A 12,478-nucleotide genomic window follows, 5' to 3' on the forward strand; every position below is an offset into this window, starting at 1 on the left:
TATGTTGGCCTTGAACTCACTGTGTAGCCCAGGCTGGCCTTGAACTCATGGCAATATTCCTGCCTCAGCCTCCCAAGTGCACCTTGCACCACCATGCCGGGCCATACTTTACACTGACTTATATAAGAAAAAATATGATACTTAAGCTTATGTGCCTGATGTATTTCACTTTGCATTATAGTCACAAGGTGCACTATTTTCCTACAAATGACTCTAATTTATACTTCTTTAAAGCAGATTCCTACTGTATAAATACAACTGTGTATAAACAGAACAGTTTCTTTAACCTTTCATCTGTTGATGGACATATACCCTGCCCTATAAGATTTAGTTGTTATATATTGTGTTGCTATAAATAGGGTTATACAGGTACCAGTGTAGTATTCTGTCTTTAACTCTTTGAGAAGATACCTAGGAGACTAGCTGGGTGAATGAAATTTCTGTTTTAAGTTTTTTGAAGAATCTCTATACTGATTTCCACAGTAGTTGTAGTAGTTTACATTCTCACCCAAAGCCTTGCCAACATTTGTTGTTATTTGATTTTTTTCATGGTTACCATTCTTTCTGGAGTCATATGGAGTCTCAGAGTTGTTTTAATTTGGATTTCTGTATTGGCCAATGATGTTACATTTCTTCATGTATTCATTAGCAAATTGTACTTTTGAGAAGTGTCTATTCATTTCATTTGTCCATTTTTCATTAGATCTTTTAATTTAGGGGGACCTAATTTCTTGATTTCTTTATAAATTCGAGATACTAGTCCTCTGTCTGAGGTGGGGGTGTCAAAATTTTTTCCCATTCTGTAGTTTGCCCTTTTACTGTCATTTGTTTTCTTTGTTGCAAACTTTTCTCTGAAAAGTTTAAAATATACAATATGTCTCAGATCATCATTTAATATAACAAGGGGTACATGATTCTTCACATATTAATTATAAACTTTGGTAGAAATTTATAATTATTTAGTTATTAAAATTCAGATGCTGAACCCTGTAGAGAGTCATGAAATGACACTTGGACTGTGTGTCATGCTGTGTCAGAAAAGGAAATTTGCCTCATGTTAAAAGCCTTGCTGTGTATTACTGAATAATTTATTTGAAAAATTAACAGAAATAAATAATTTTGTTCCACAAAACCATTTTCAATGGGATAGAATAAATGTAATCATGCAAAATAAATGTAATACTAAAAATTCAATGAAATAATACCTCCAAGCATGAGATGACCTTCAGATATTCCATTTAACATTCACAAGGAGGCAAATGAACCTATAACCTCTTGCTAGAGTCCACTATCTCAGAGTCCTTCTTGGTCCATTGCTCTGAAGACTTGTGTGTCTTCAAGCATTTTAGGTGAATGGGATTTTGATCATGAGTTTCAACCTTCCTTCTCTGCATCTGGGGAAATCCTTCAGCAGCAAAAAAATCCGCAAGCAGGAAGAGAGTCTGGGGGAAGAGCTTTCAATACAGGAGCGAAGCAGATGATACCTAGGAGATCATTGCAATGAGCAGAGCAATGTGGATGGATAAGGAGTTGGATGTTTATGTGTGGTTATTACTAGGTCAGGTGTCTGTATGCAAGGGATCTTTATAGAACATTTTTAGTGATTTTAGTGTTTTGAAGTTAACTTCAATAGCAGCAACAGTGTACAATACCCTTCTCTAGCCTAGTAATATTGTAATTTTTGAAATTTTTCTTTCATCGGTACATTTTTGGCATATAATGAATACATTCATTGTGGAGAGTACATGGCATATCTTAATTCTTTTTATGTTCCCTTTCCCTCTTGCCATCTCTTGGTACTCTTCCCATTTTTAAAAGTTCTATCTTCCTGTTTCCTGCTATCTTTCTTTTATTTTGCTCTTTAACTTATTTATGGTTTGGATTTCTCATGTAAGAGAAACCATATGATACTTAAGATTGTGTTTCTGATTTATGTCACTTAATATTGTGGTCTTAAGGTGCAACCATCTTCCTTCAAAGAATTCAAATTCATCCCTCTTTATAGCAGGGTATGAATGTATCATGGTAATATAACATCCTTAACTTTATCAGAGACATACCTAGTAGGGGAATAGCTGGCTCAAATTCCTCCCATTTTAAAAACCATTATAAAATTCTAACAAAATTAATAACATAAAGTCTTAAGATACCAACATTCAGAAGCTCATAAGAGGCTTAAAATATTTTCTAGAATTATCCTAATGATCTAAATAGAAGCTCTGATAAGAATAGGAGAGAAGTTTCTAGTAGCAAAACCTCAAATCACACTGCATTTTAAAAACAGAACAAGAGCTATACAAACAGGAGTTCAAAGAATGTATAATCTCCAATTTTACAAAAGTACAAAACTTATTAATTAGTTCTCCTATGAATTTTAATGCAGATAAATTCTTTATGTATGCCATTTCTTCAATATTCAATCTGACTGCCTTAAAATAGATTTTCATAAGTAGAACAACTTAATGTTTAGCATGGAGAGACACAGTGTCAAATGAGCTTTAACAGTGTGCTTAGAGATTAGAAATGTATATAAGTGTCTGCTTCATTCCATTTTCATAAGTAATGCATAATTATATTTATAATGGTCTTATTTTTTAATAGATAAAGGTATACTTTTCCGTACTATAGTTTGAATGCACATACCTTTCATTATCAATATATTAAGATATATTTTACTGAGAACATAAGATGTCCATAAGGGTCTCTTTATTCATAGTCTTTGATAATTTATGTTTTAAAGTAACCTTATTGGCAACTCATAATCATTATTTTTGCTAAATTTGCTAACTTTTGTCTGTAATATGTTTTAATGAGTTTCCTTGCATTCTAAATGAGATTGTGGGTTTTTTCTTTTTAAATTTTCTTCTTTTTCATTTAGAACATTTTAAAATGTAAAATTTGATTATATTTTAATTTAATATTTCTTTCATTGCCTCTCAGTTCAGAAAGAATATCTGTTTTAGAAATTTGCTGAAATTAACATTTTGCATACAATTTCATAACTATTTATGTCTCTATATATGATCTATCATAATTCCAAAATTATTAATTCATTAAAATGTGTGTGTTACATTATGGCTTTGATATGCTTTAATAGGTTATGAACTAATGTTTCAATTATTATGCTTATTCTAATTTGATATTTATTTTATCTTTTGACCTGCCAAACCTCATGAGACTATCTAATGATGTCAAAAAAAATTGAGCTAGGTTAATTGCTCATTAAGACAATATACTAGGATATATATATTAGGACAGATAATTCTTTTTTATTATTACCAACAATAATACTAGATGAAGTTAATGTTTATGAGCAGTCACTACATTCCTGGAATTATTCTCCTTTAGTTTAATCTCATTTTCACCACATAAAGCCATATAAAACTTTGGGTAATTTCCTGCCCCTTTAGAGTTAAAAAACCTGAGCCTTTAAAGGGATAGGTAATTAGATAACTAGCCTAAGGCCATAAAATTTATGTTATAAAGCTAGAACTCTAACATATCAAGGTCTACAAAACCTATATTTTCACATATTGGAAAGTTAGTACCTTTCAGTCTCTTTTCTTCTTTCTGGTAGATTGGGTGTATCACCAGGCTTCTGTTTTTAAATATAAGGTAGTTTCATAAGTTTTAAATATAAGGTAGTGTCCTGCTTCGGGGACACATAGTGGGCTGTAAGACCACTTGGGAGAAATAGCGAAAAGGGGGAAGAAGTGAGAATTCACAAGATAGGGAATATAGAGTCAGCAGAGCAGTAGTTAGATAATATCCACCACCTGGAATCCCAATGCAGAAGCCCTCCAGAACCAGCACAGACTGCGTATGTGTCTTGGACTGGGCCAAATTACTTCTATTTCTGGAATTGCTTCATATAACCTCTTGTTCATCTCGGTGCTGTCAGACTTTCCTCATGGAGTAAAGATTGAGCAGAGCTAGGAGGCTAATGGAAAAAAGGAAATTAGACAAAGTGGTAACTAAATTGGATGTTCTCAATGAAAAAGTGAAGAACTGATAAATTAGATGACTTAGCTAAGTTAGGATTTCTCACCAGGTCAAATACTCAATGAATATTTTGTGTATATCCATATTATCCATACCTATACCTAGGAAGGTAAGACTCAGGGGACTTTACTGTATGCCTAAACTGGTGGATAAATGGGAGATGAATGTGGGAATCAGTGGCAAAGACCACAGATTTTGTGTGGAAGGCTCATGGGTGGTGGGGTGTGAGATGCAAGGAATGAAATCTGGCTCATAGAAGGATATCTAGCTTGGGTTAGAGTTATATCCGCAGGGATGATCCCAGAGCCATTTGAGACATGGTAGCCTATTCAATATAGGTTTGGGTTTTCTGAAGCAGGCTACATACAAGGTGTGGATGTCCATGGAAGCTACTGCTTAGAAAGACAGTTAAAGGAAATAGAAGCTATCAAGGGACTTTTTGTGGCACTAAAAGACAGATGAAATGATCTGACAGAAGTTAAAATCAAGAGTCAGTCAGAGTAAAACAAAATCATACAATTTAAAGAGGACAATGGAAGATGGCCACACAGTATGTGATGGTATAAGATAGCAAGAATAGATAACCAAGATAATCAAGAATATCACTGGTACATAAAGAGCACAGCATACAGTTTTTCTTCTTTTGGATCATGAGATGCATTAAATGAATGCTTTTAAAGCATATTCAACTGAGGATGGGGTGAAAATGTCAGTGTTTTTCTAGTATAGTGGTGGCCCTGGGTTTGGTTCCTCAGCACCACACCAAAGGAAATACAATTGATGTGTAAACAATAACAGAGCAATCTGTACTATGTCTGTAGTTCCTTATCTCCAAGTATTTTTAACAGGATTCTAGTTTATCATCACAGACTTCATATCCCCACAACACCTATATTCAGTCACTCAGAAAGTACTGATAATTTTTAATATTTCATAAATATTCTATTCCTCCGCCATCAGTTCTTTCTTTGCACCTCTTGCCAAATATGTAGACAAGGCTTTTCAACAGATTTCCCCCACTCCTATCATTGCTTACAAGGTCATTCTCTAAAATCCAAGCTTCTGTCAGGATGTAGAAGATCTTCTGTAACTTGGCTGTAAATTTTGCTTTCAACTTCAAATACTAGAGAGTTGCCTAAGTCACTGGTACATCGTCAAATGAAAAGCAGGACCACTTCTTCAAAAATTAAGAAATGCTATTGTTAAAGATCCTCTAACACTTTTCCTTTATTTACTCTTTTTCCTTATAAACCATAAGGGAGATCATTATTACATAGAAAAATAAATTTCAAATTTTATTTCATTAACTTGAATTTTGCAATTCATATTCATGTTGTGCAATGCCAATTTTAAACATAAACACAAATACACTTATATGCAGAATCACTGATGTTTTTCAGCTTACAGATGCATTTTGTTCTTAACAAAAGTCTGTAAATGTGCATAAAATTGTTTACCTTATAGTTGATACGCACACATTCCACCAGTACTCTCTATCTTTAGCTTGATGAATGAGACAGATTGAAAGTACAAGGAACTATAGCTGACCCTATCTTTCTCGTTTGTCTGTATCATCATTTGCACTATATGTGGTTGGCTAATGCAGGATGCACCATGATTGAAAAAGGATATGCTTAGGGTAAATTGATTGCTTGTTTCTTCTGCATTTAAACCAAGTTCTGGTTGTAAAGAAAGCTTGGCCTCTTAAGGCTACTATCAGCACCTTTGCTTATTTAACAACAAATATGCTGATATGGAACATAGTTGGATTCATCCTTGTGGATCCATGATGCTTGAGAGTATTGTAATAGTCAAAGAGAATAAAATTAAGTATGTTGTGGAAACCACTTGGCAATTGTGAACTTTGTATGCAAATGTCAGAGAAACACATGTTAACTCTTCTGCTCATGTGCATGTACCATTGTCTTATCAGTTACAAAAATCAAGTTAAAAGATGGAATTATTTAGAATCTCAAGGCTGCAACAGCTGAGCTAAACCAAGCATCCTTCTGAGAACTGAATTTGCTACTTGCCCATGAGTGCTTTTGGTACACAATCTTGAACCCAGCTCTACTGTGGAGAATTAATCTTTAATTTTGTCTTCCTAAACTCATTTTTGATAACACAAACCTGAATAATATGATCAACAACTAATATAAAGTATAAGAGATTAAAACTGGATAGGTTCAATAAGTAGCAGTGATTCCTTTATAAGAAAGTTGAATTGTCCAAAGCTAGTGTGTTAAAATTGGAATCCTTTGAGAAATTTCAGAATAAAAAGGGCCTGTCTTTAATATGACACCAGCCTCTTATATTCTGAGTTACTAAAAAGTACCCAGTATAATAAAAAAATACTAAAATATTAATTCAACAATTTCAGTTTTGTGAAGACAGCAAGATTAGGATGTGCTGAATATAGTTTGCATTTTTTCCTAGTTTTTTTCTAAGTAATGAAATATCCAGGTTAATAAATCATTTTTGTACCCTCATATACATATTAGTTGTTGCTGAGGTGGTAAATGCACATCAGAGTGTTTGATGTCCATGCTCTTTTCATGAGGTACTCCATTCCCTCCTTAGTGTTTGGTGTGGTTCAGTGCCATTACTTCCTTGCACCCCTGCATTCTGGTTAGTCTGTGCTCTTTAGTCTGTATGTCATCAAGATACAAACCTATGCCATGTGTACTTTAATAAGCAAGGGTCATTTCAGGAAGCTACTTGTATACTTGTTGCTGCTTTTCAAATAAATATTTCAGATTAGGAAGGTGATATAATGCTATCTTGTTTAAAAATTAATAAAATGAATAGCATTAATTAACTCATCCTGTCATTTTCTTCCTGTTACTGTATATATGTTGCCTTCCATATATCATATATACCTATATATATATAACATCTGTATCTTCTATATATAATATAGACCCTGTATGTGATACAGAGTATTTATCTCATAGTAATAGCAAATATTTAAAAATGTATAATAGAAATAAATCTAACAAATAAATTTAATATATATTCAAATAGATAATGAGAAAATAGAAAAATGATGAATAGATAGAAAGAAGATGATAGTATTGTGGTGACTCAGAAATATTGTCAGGAATAAAGGAATTCAAAACCTAGTGGGAAGAATAAAGAACTACCTTGCATAACACTGCATACAGCTTTATGGTTTTTAATATGAGTAATGGGAACTGGTCTGATTAAACTTAAAATTAATTTCTCTGAGTTTAGAAGAAGAAGTGATTATTTTTGTTAGGTGTTTCTGTGTTCAATCAGCATATACATATTTATGAATAATTTGAATGTGTACTAAAATAAATGGAGAGATTCATGTGAAAGTAATAAAGATGGGTTGTGGCTGAAGCAAAATTACCAAATTTGGATAATATCATGTACCAGTTTATTTATTTATGAGATTTATTTTCTCATAAATTTGGAAGGTACAAGTTCAAGATCAAGATGTGGAAAGTGTCTTGCTTTATGCTCAGATTGTATCAATTCACATGAGAAAGATAAAAGTCATGTACTACTCACATGTACTAATAAACTAAAATAATAAAAAAACCCAAAATTCCAAAGATTCCTAATAATCTATCAGCTTATCGAAAAAGTTTCTAGTTAACTGCAATCTTGAAGAAGCCAGAGAGGGAGTGGAGAACATTGAATACTGTCAGCATACAAGTTGAGTACATAGGGATATCACGATTGAAGTGTCTGTGACAAAATGAAGTTACTAATTTGACACATCAGCAATGATTAGGGGCACATTTTGGAAGTGTGAGGCAAAAAGCACCACATAGAGAGTTAAGCTCAGCTACCTTCTGTAATTCTTGGATTGTTCAGCCAGCACTGTACCTACCATTCAGCAGGCTCTGTTTTTGCCTTCTACCATGCCTTACATCCTGCTTCGGCAACCACACTTAGTGTCACAAGTATGCCCAGGCTTGGTGATTGCCACCCTGCTATTGTGTTTCTCCGAGGAGGACACATACTCTACCAGTGCTGCCTATAAAAACAATTAGAAGTAGTTTGAATCATGGCAGATTCAATTTGTATTATTTTCTCCTTTGCAATTTCATATAATATTCTAACTGAATAGTACCTATCCTTTGCCAAAATAAGTCCTTCTCTTCCATGGTTTTGACACCAGGTTTGGTTTTGGATATAGAGATTTATGTGTCTGCACAAGATTTTAATGTCTGAAAATTGGGGCAGATAGGCTTCCCGCAGAGCAGAGACCTGCTTTCATCCATGTAACTAATGTCAGATGTAAAACGTCTGTGAAATAGGAAAGGTTTTTCTGACAGTTCTCCCCTTCTAAGGTCCTGGAGATTAACATATGCTGCTTTTCGGTTTAGGCATTGTCATCTGTCTGACTTGCACAAGAAAGGTCTGCAACTGTTGCTCCCAATGTTTCCAATATTCTAGGTTAACATAGGCAATGTGAAACCTCCTATGCGGATCCTGCTGAGTGAAAAAGAAGCCCTAAAGGGAGGTCTTGGTCATCAGAGGAGCTCTGAAGGATTTGACAGTTGATATTCCAGTGGCCTTTTCATGCCCTAGAAGCACTGTTTGGGGCTTTGTAGTAAAGAGAGTGATTTCAGTGAGTATTTGTAAGTAAGAACAGATATTTTTGTCACTTCAGAGCAGTAGCTTTCGCACAGTGGATTCAAGACACCACAGCAACATTAACGTTTGTAGGCCCAGATAATCTCTCCTTTGGTTCTCTTTGCATTAAGCTCTTACTGAGAAAGCCATTATTCTTGCTTATTTCCCAGTATTTCTCATGTCTTCATTTAATTTCTAAGTTCTGTATTTGAATACAATTTGGAAAGGAAAAATTGTTTGCATGATCCTCAAATACCACAGAAACCAGCAGAATCTTCTAACTCATCTTGGGAAATCACTCCTACTAGACTGAGAAACTATAAGGTGAATGTCTCGTTTTGTTTCTGTGGTCACTATTATTTCTTGCCCTCAACTTCTGCGATGATTCATTTTTTAAATAAATTTTCAGTTTTAGGGCACTGGGGAGGAATCTTCAGCCCAGAAGAGAGTCTCCTTGGTACAGAACATTGTATTTCTCCTCCTCCTCCTCCTCCTCCTCCTCCTCCTCCTCCCCTTCCTCTTCTTCCTCCTCCTCCTCTTCTTCCTCCTCCTCCTTCTTCTCCTTCTCCTCTTCTTTTTAACTTTTAAGGCATACTTTATGTTGAGTGTGCATTTTGGTGTTGATCAGATATTTCCCCTTGTGATGTACTATTGAAATTTCAACTAATTGCCTCATTTAATACCAGTATACTACTTATTGAGGTTTTAACCTTGGATACACCTACAATCCTATTTCCCCAGATATCATTATTACAACAGCTGATGTATAGCCTGGGTACTTATTTCTGGGAGCCAATTCTAGGTTCTCTCTTACAGTGTGCAGGACAAAAAAAAATAAAATAAAAAGAGAAATAACCATGTAAGCAAGAACTCAGTATGGGTGTCTCTGGTAAAAGAGGCCACAAATACAGTGCACTACATTGTTTCCTGTTCTTGCTCTTAATTTTTTATAAATTATTCTACTTGCTTTGTCCATACTACAGTAATTTGTTCTCAAAATGAACTGTAAAGTAGAAGTATTTTCTTTAACTTGGTACATTTCTATTTTGAATTTGATTAATATGTGGATTTTGGCATAAATATTTTGTTATTATATTTATTCTTTCTGTCCATTTTGATTACTTTATACAAAATTCTTTAAACTTAGATGTCTTGTCATCTGCTCTGGAAATCTCACAATTATATTTCAACAATTATACTTCTATTTGGTGTTCATATGTAAATAAATGTGCACACATGTGCACATTCATGTATATGTGTATGTGTGATTCTTTACTGATGAAAGTGAAATGGTACCTTTTCAGATCTTTAAAATAATGTATCAATATTGTAAAAGTAGTACATTTTCAGTCAGTTTTATAAATTTGTTTATCTCAGATAATTGAAGTAAAGCATTCTATTCCTATACTTTGAAAACTTTTGAGTAATATTTTATTACAATTTTTTCAGCTACAGAATGATCCAGAATTCAAAGGTAAAATTAAGGCACAAGCCTTAATTTACCCTCCCTTACAGCTAATTGAGACCTTGATGCCCTCTCATCAAGAATATGAACATGGCCTAATTTTGACAAAAGAAACAGCTATTAAACTTATTTGCCTATATTTGACTAAGGATGAAGCACTGCCTCAGGCAATGTTAAAAAACCAGCATATGACTGAAGAATCCAGACATCTGCTCAAGTATGTCAACTGGAGTGTCTACCTTCCTGAAAAGTATAAAAAGAACCATGTTTACACTGAACCAATTTTCGGAAAACTTAAAGGTTCATATCCATTTCTTGTTGATAGTAGAATATCGCCTTTGATACTCAGTGATTCAGAGTTACAGAAATTGCCATTAACTTACATCCTCACTTGTCAACATGATATACTAAGAGATGATGGCCTAATTTATGCCATACAACTTCAAAACGTTGGTATTCTAGTTACTCATGACCATATAGAAGATGGATTCCATGGGGGTTTATCATTTGGCGTAACATTTTCCTTACCGATAGGCTTTAAAATAAAAGATAAATATATTAGTTGGTTAGAAGAAAATCTATAAATCTACAGAGAAAATAGGGGACTATATAATTATTTAGTTTGAATTACAATCTGAAATTTATATTTTGAATTTTGGGAGGTTTAATGAATGGAACAATGATATAAATTTGAGATAAACCTAAGCTTAAATCAGAATAAAGGTTATAGAGTAACTTTAAGAAATTAAGAGTAATTTCAGTAATTTTAAAGTGAAGATATTCATTTTATTATTCTCATTAAGTACAAATTATTCTTCCTGATAAGCTAAAAGCATACATCAGTAACAGTAGAGTACTAAAACACAAATATGCTTACAGGTAAAATAGGTGTGACAGTTTCAAGGCAGACAGAAGAATGGTAGTGGTGACTGAGGAGACAGCAGAAAGAAGAAAAATTGGAATGACAATTGCAGGGAGAAGAGTGTTATGCTAAATGAAGCCAATGTCTTTCAATCAGATTTTGTCCATACATTAATTGGATCTTCTCAGTCTAAATTCTGCTACTTTTTCATTTGCTTCACATAAAATTAGCATATTTCTAGGCTTCTTTGCTCAAAGAAGGAAAAAGCTATCATCTGGACTGTAAATCATTCCTACTGCTTAAATTTTTGGCATTCAATCAAACTTTTAGCAATATTCCCCTGAAAGTATGTAAGTTAACTGCATCTTATGTTATTGACTGATTATTAATATAATCAGAAGTATTAGAATTAATCGAGTCAGATTTATTTATTCTATTATTTTGAATTGGTAGAGCTAATCACTTTTATGAAGGCTACATGACTGGCAAGGTATTTTAACTTATTATCTCCCAACCTATTTGCTTCCTTGTGATAATGGGATCCACACTCACATCAGCCTGATTCACCCTACAATGAGCTAGAATTCATTACCACTTATGAATTCATTACCTAGCACAAGCAATGTTCGACTTTCTGAGGTCCCTGTGATGCTGCTATTTGTGTGGCATTGCTTCCTCTGTTCTGTGGCTTTTCTTCATGGTGAGTGCATTTGGTGCTGTAGAAATTGAACTGTATCTTCTGAGTTTCCTTGATAATCCAATTTCAAAATATTTTAAATTTACTCTCAGTGTTTGCCTGCAGTTTGACATTTGTTTTTTTGTCATCTCAATCCTAATGTGCTTACTAACCTCTCAGCAGATTTCACCATATAAGGGTCTTCCCAGAAATGGGAGATACTACATCAAATCCAGAAAGTTGATTCATAGGTTTTCTCTACATTAATTGCCTCGTGATCTATATGAAGTGATAATGTGCTATGCAACAATCATCTCCTAGTTTCATTTACAAAACAGAAGGGACATGGATCAACTCATTTTAAACCATGATTGAAAAAAATTTGCCTGAATTCACCATTAATATTTAAATTATGTGAGTAGGTAGTGAAGGTCAATATTTGTTTTGTTAACTTCATCCTCCAGGAACTCTTTAAACAAATCACAGCATTCATCCATTCATTTGTACATTGATTCATTTACAAGATTTTATTGCTGTTTTCTCTAATGACTGAATTTCAAAGAGACCAGGAGAATGGAAAAAGGATGAGAACACTGAGCTATAATTTCTAATCATACTTCATAATCAGAACTATGAAAATTAGCACTCTTGTGTAACGGTGAGGTGACAGAGAAGACAAAGTTGGATGACTTTGAAACAGGAAAATTCTAAGGAGGAAGAACAAGTGGGTAGGAATACAAAAGATGCTGAGTTTTTTCATATTCATTAAAATGCTGAATGAATGCCTGCATCAGCTTACAAACTAGTCATGTCATGGTCTCTTGAGTCCTGAGATATCAGCACAAAGGTGCAGGTTGTTCCT

General features: G+C 33.8%; 1 protein-coding gene across 1 annotated transcript in view; it reads left to right on the forward strand.

Moving 5' to 3' along the window:
* Window positions 1-10,662, forward strand: part of Aadacl2 (arylacetamide deacetylase like 2) — a 45,089-nt gene extending 34,427 nt beyond the window's left edge. Inside the window, 1 exon segment of the mRNA XM_013078863.2 lies at window positions 10,063-10,662. Within this exon segment, the coding sequence (XP_012934317.1) occupies window positions 10,063-10,662 (600 nt within the window).
* The last annotated feature ends 1,816 nt before the right edge of the window (window positions 10,663-12,478 follow it).

Source organism: Heterocephalus glaber, unplaced genomic scaffold (assembly GCF_053883595.1).
Source record: "Heterocephalus glaber isolate CG9 unplaced genomic scaffold, H.glaber_assembly_v1.0 deba00001504, whole genome shotgun sequence".
Taxonomy (NCBI): Eukaryota; Metazoa; Chordata; class Mammalia; order Rodentia; family Bathyergidae; genus Heterocephalus; species Heterocephalus glaber.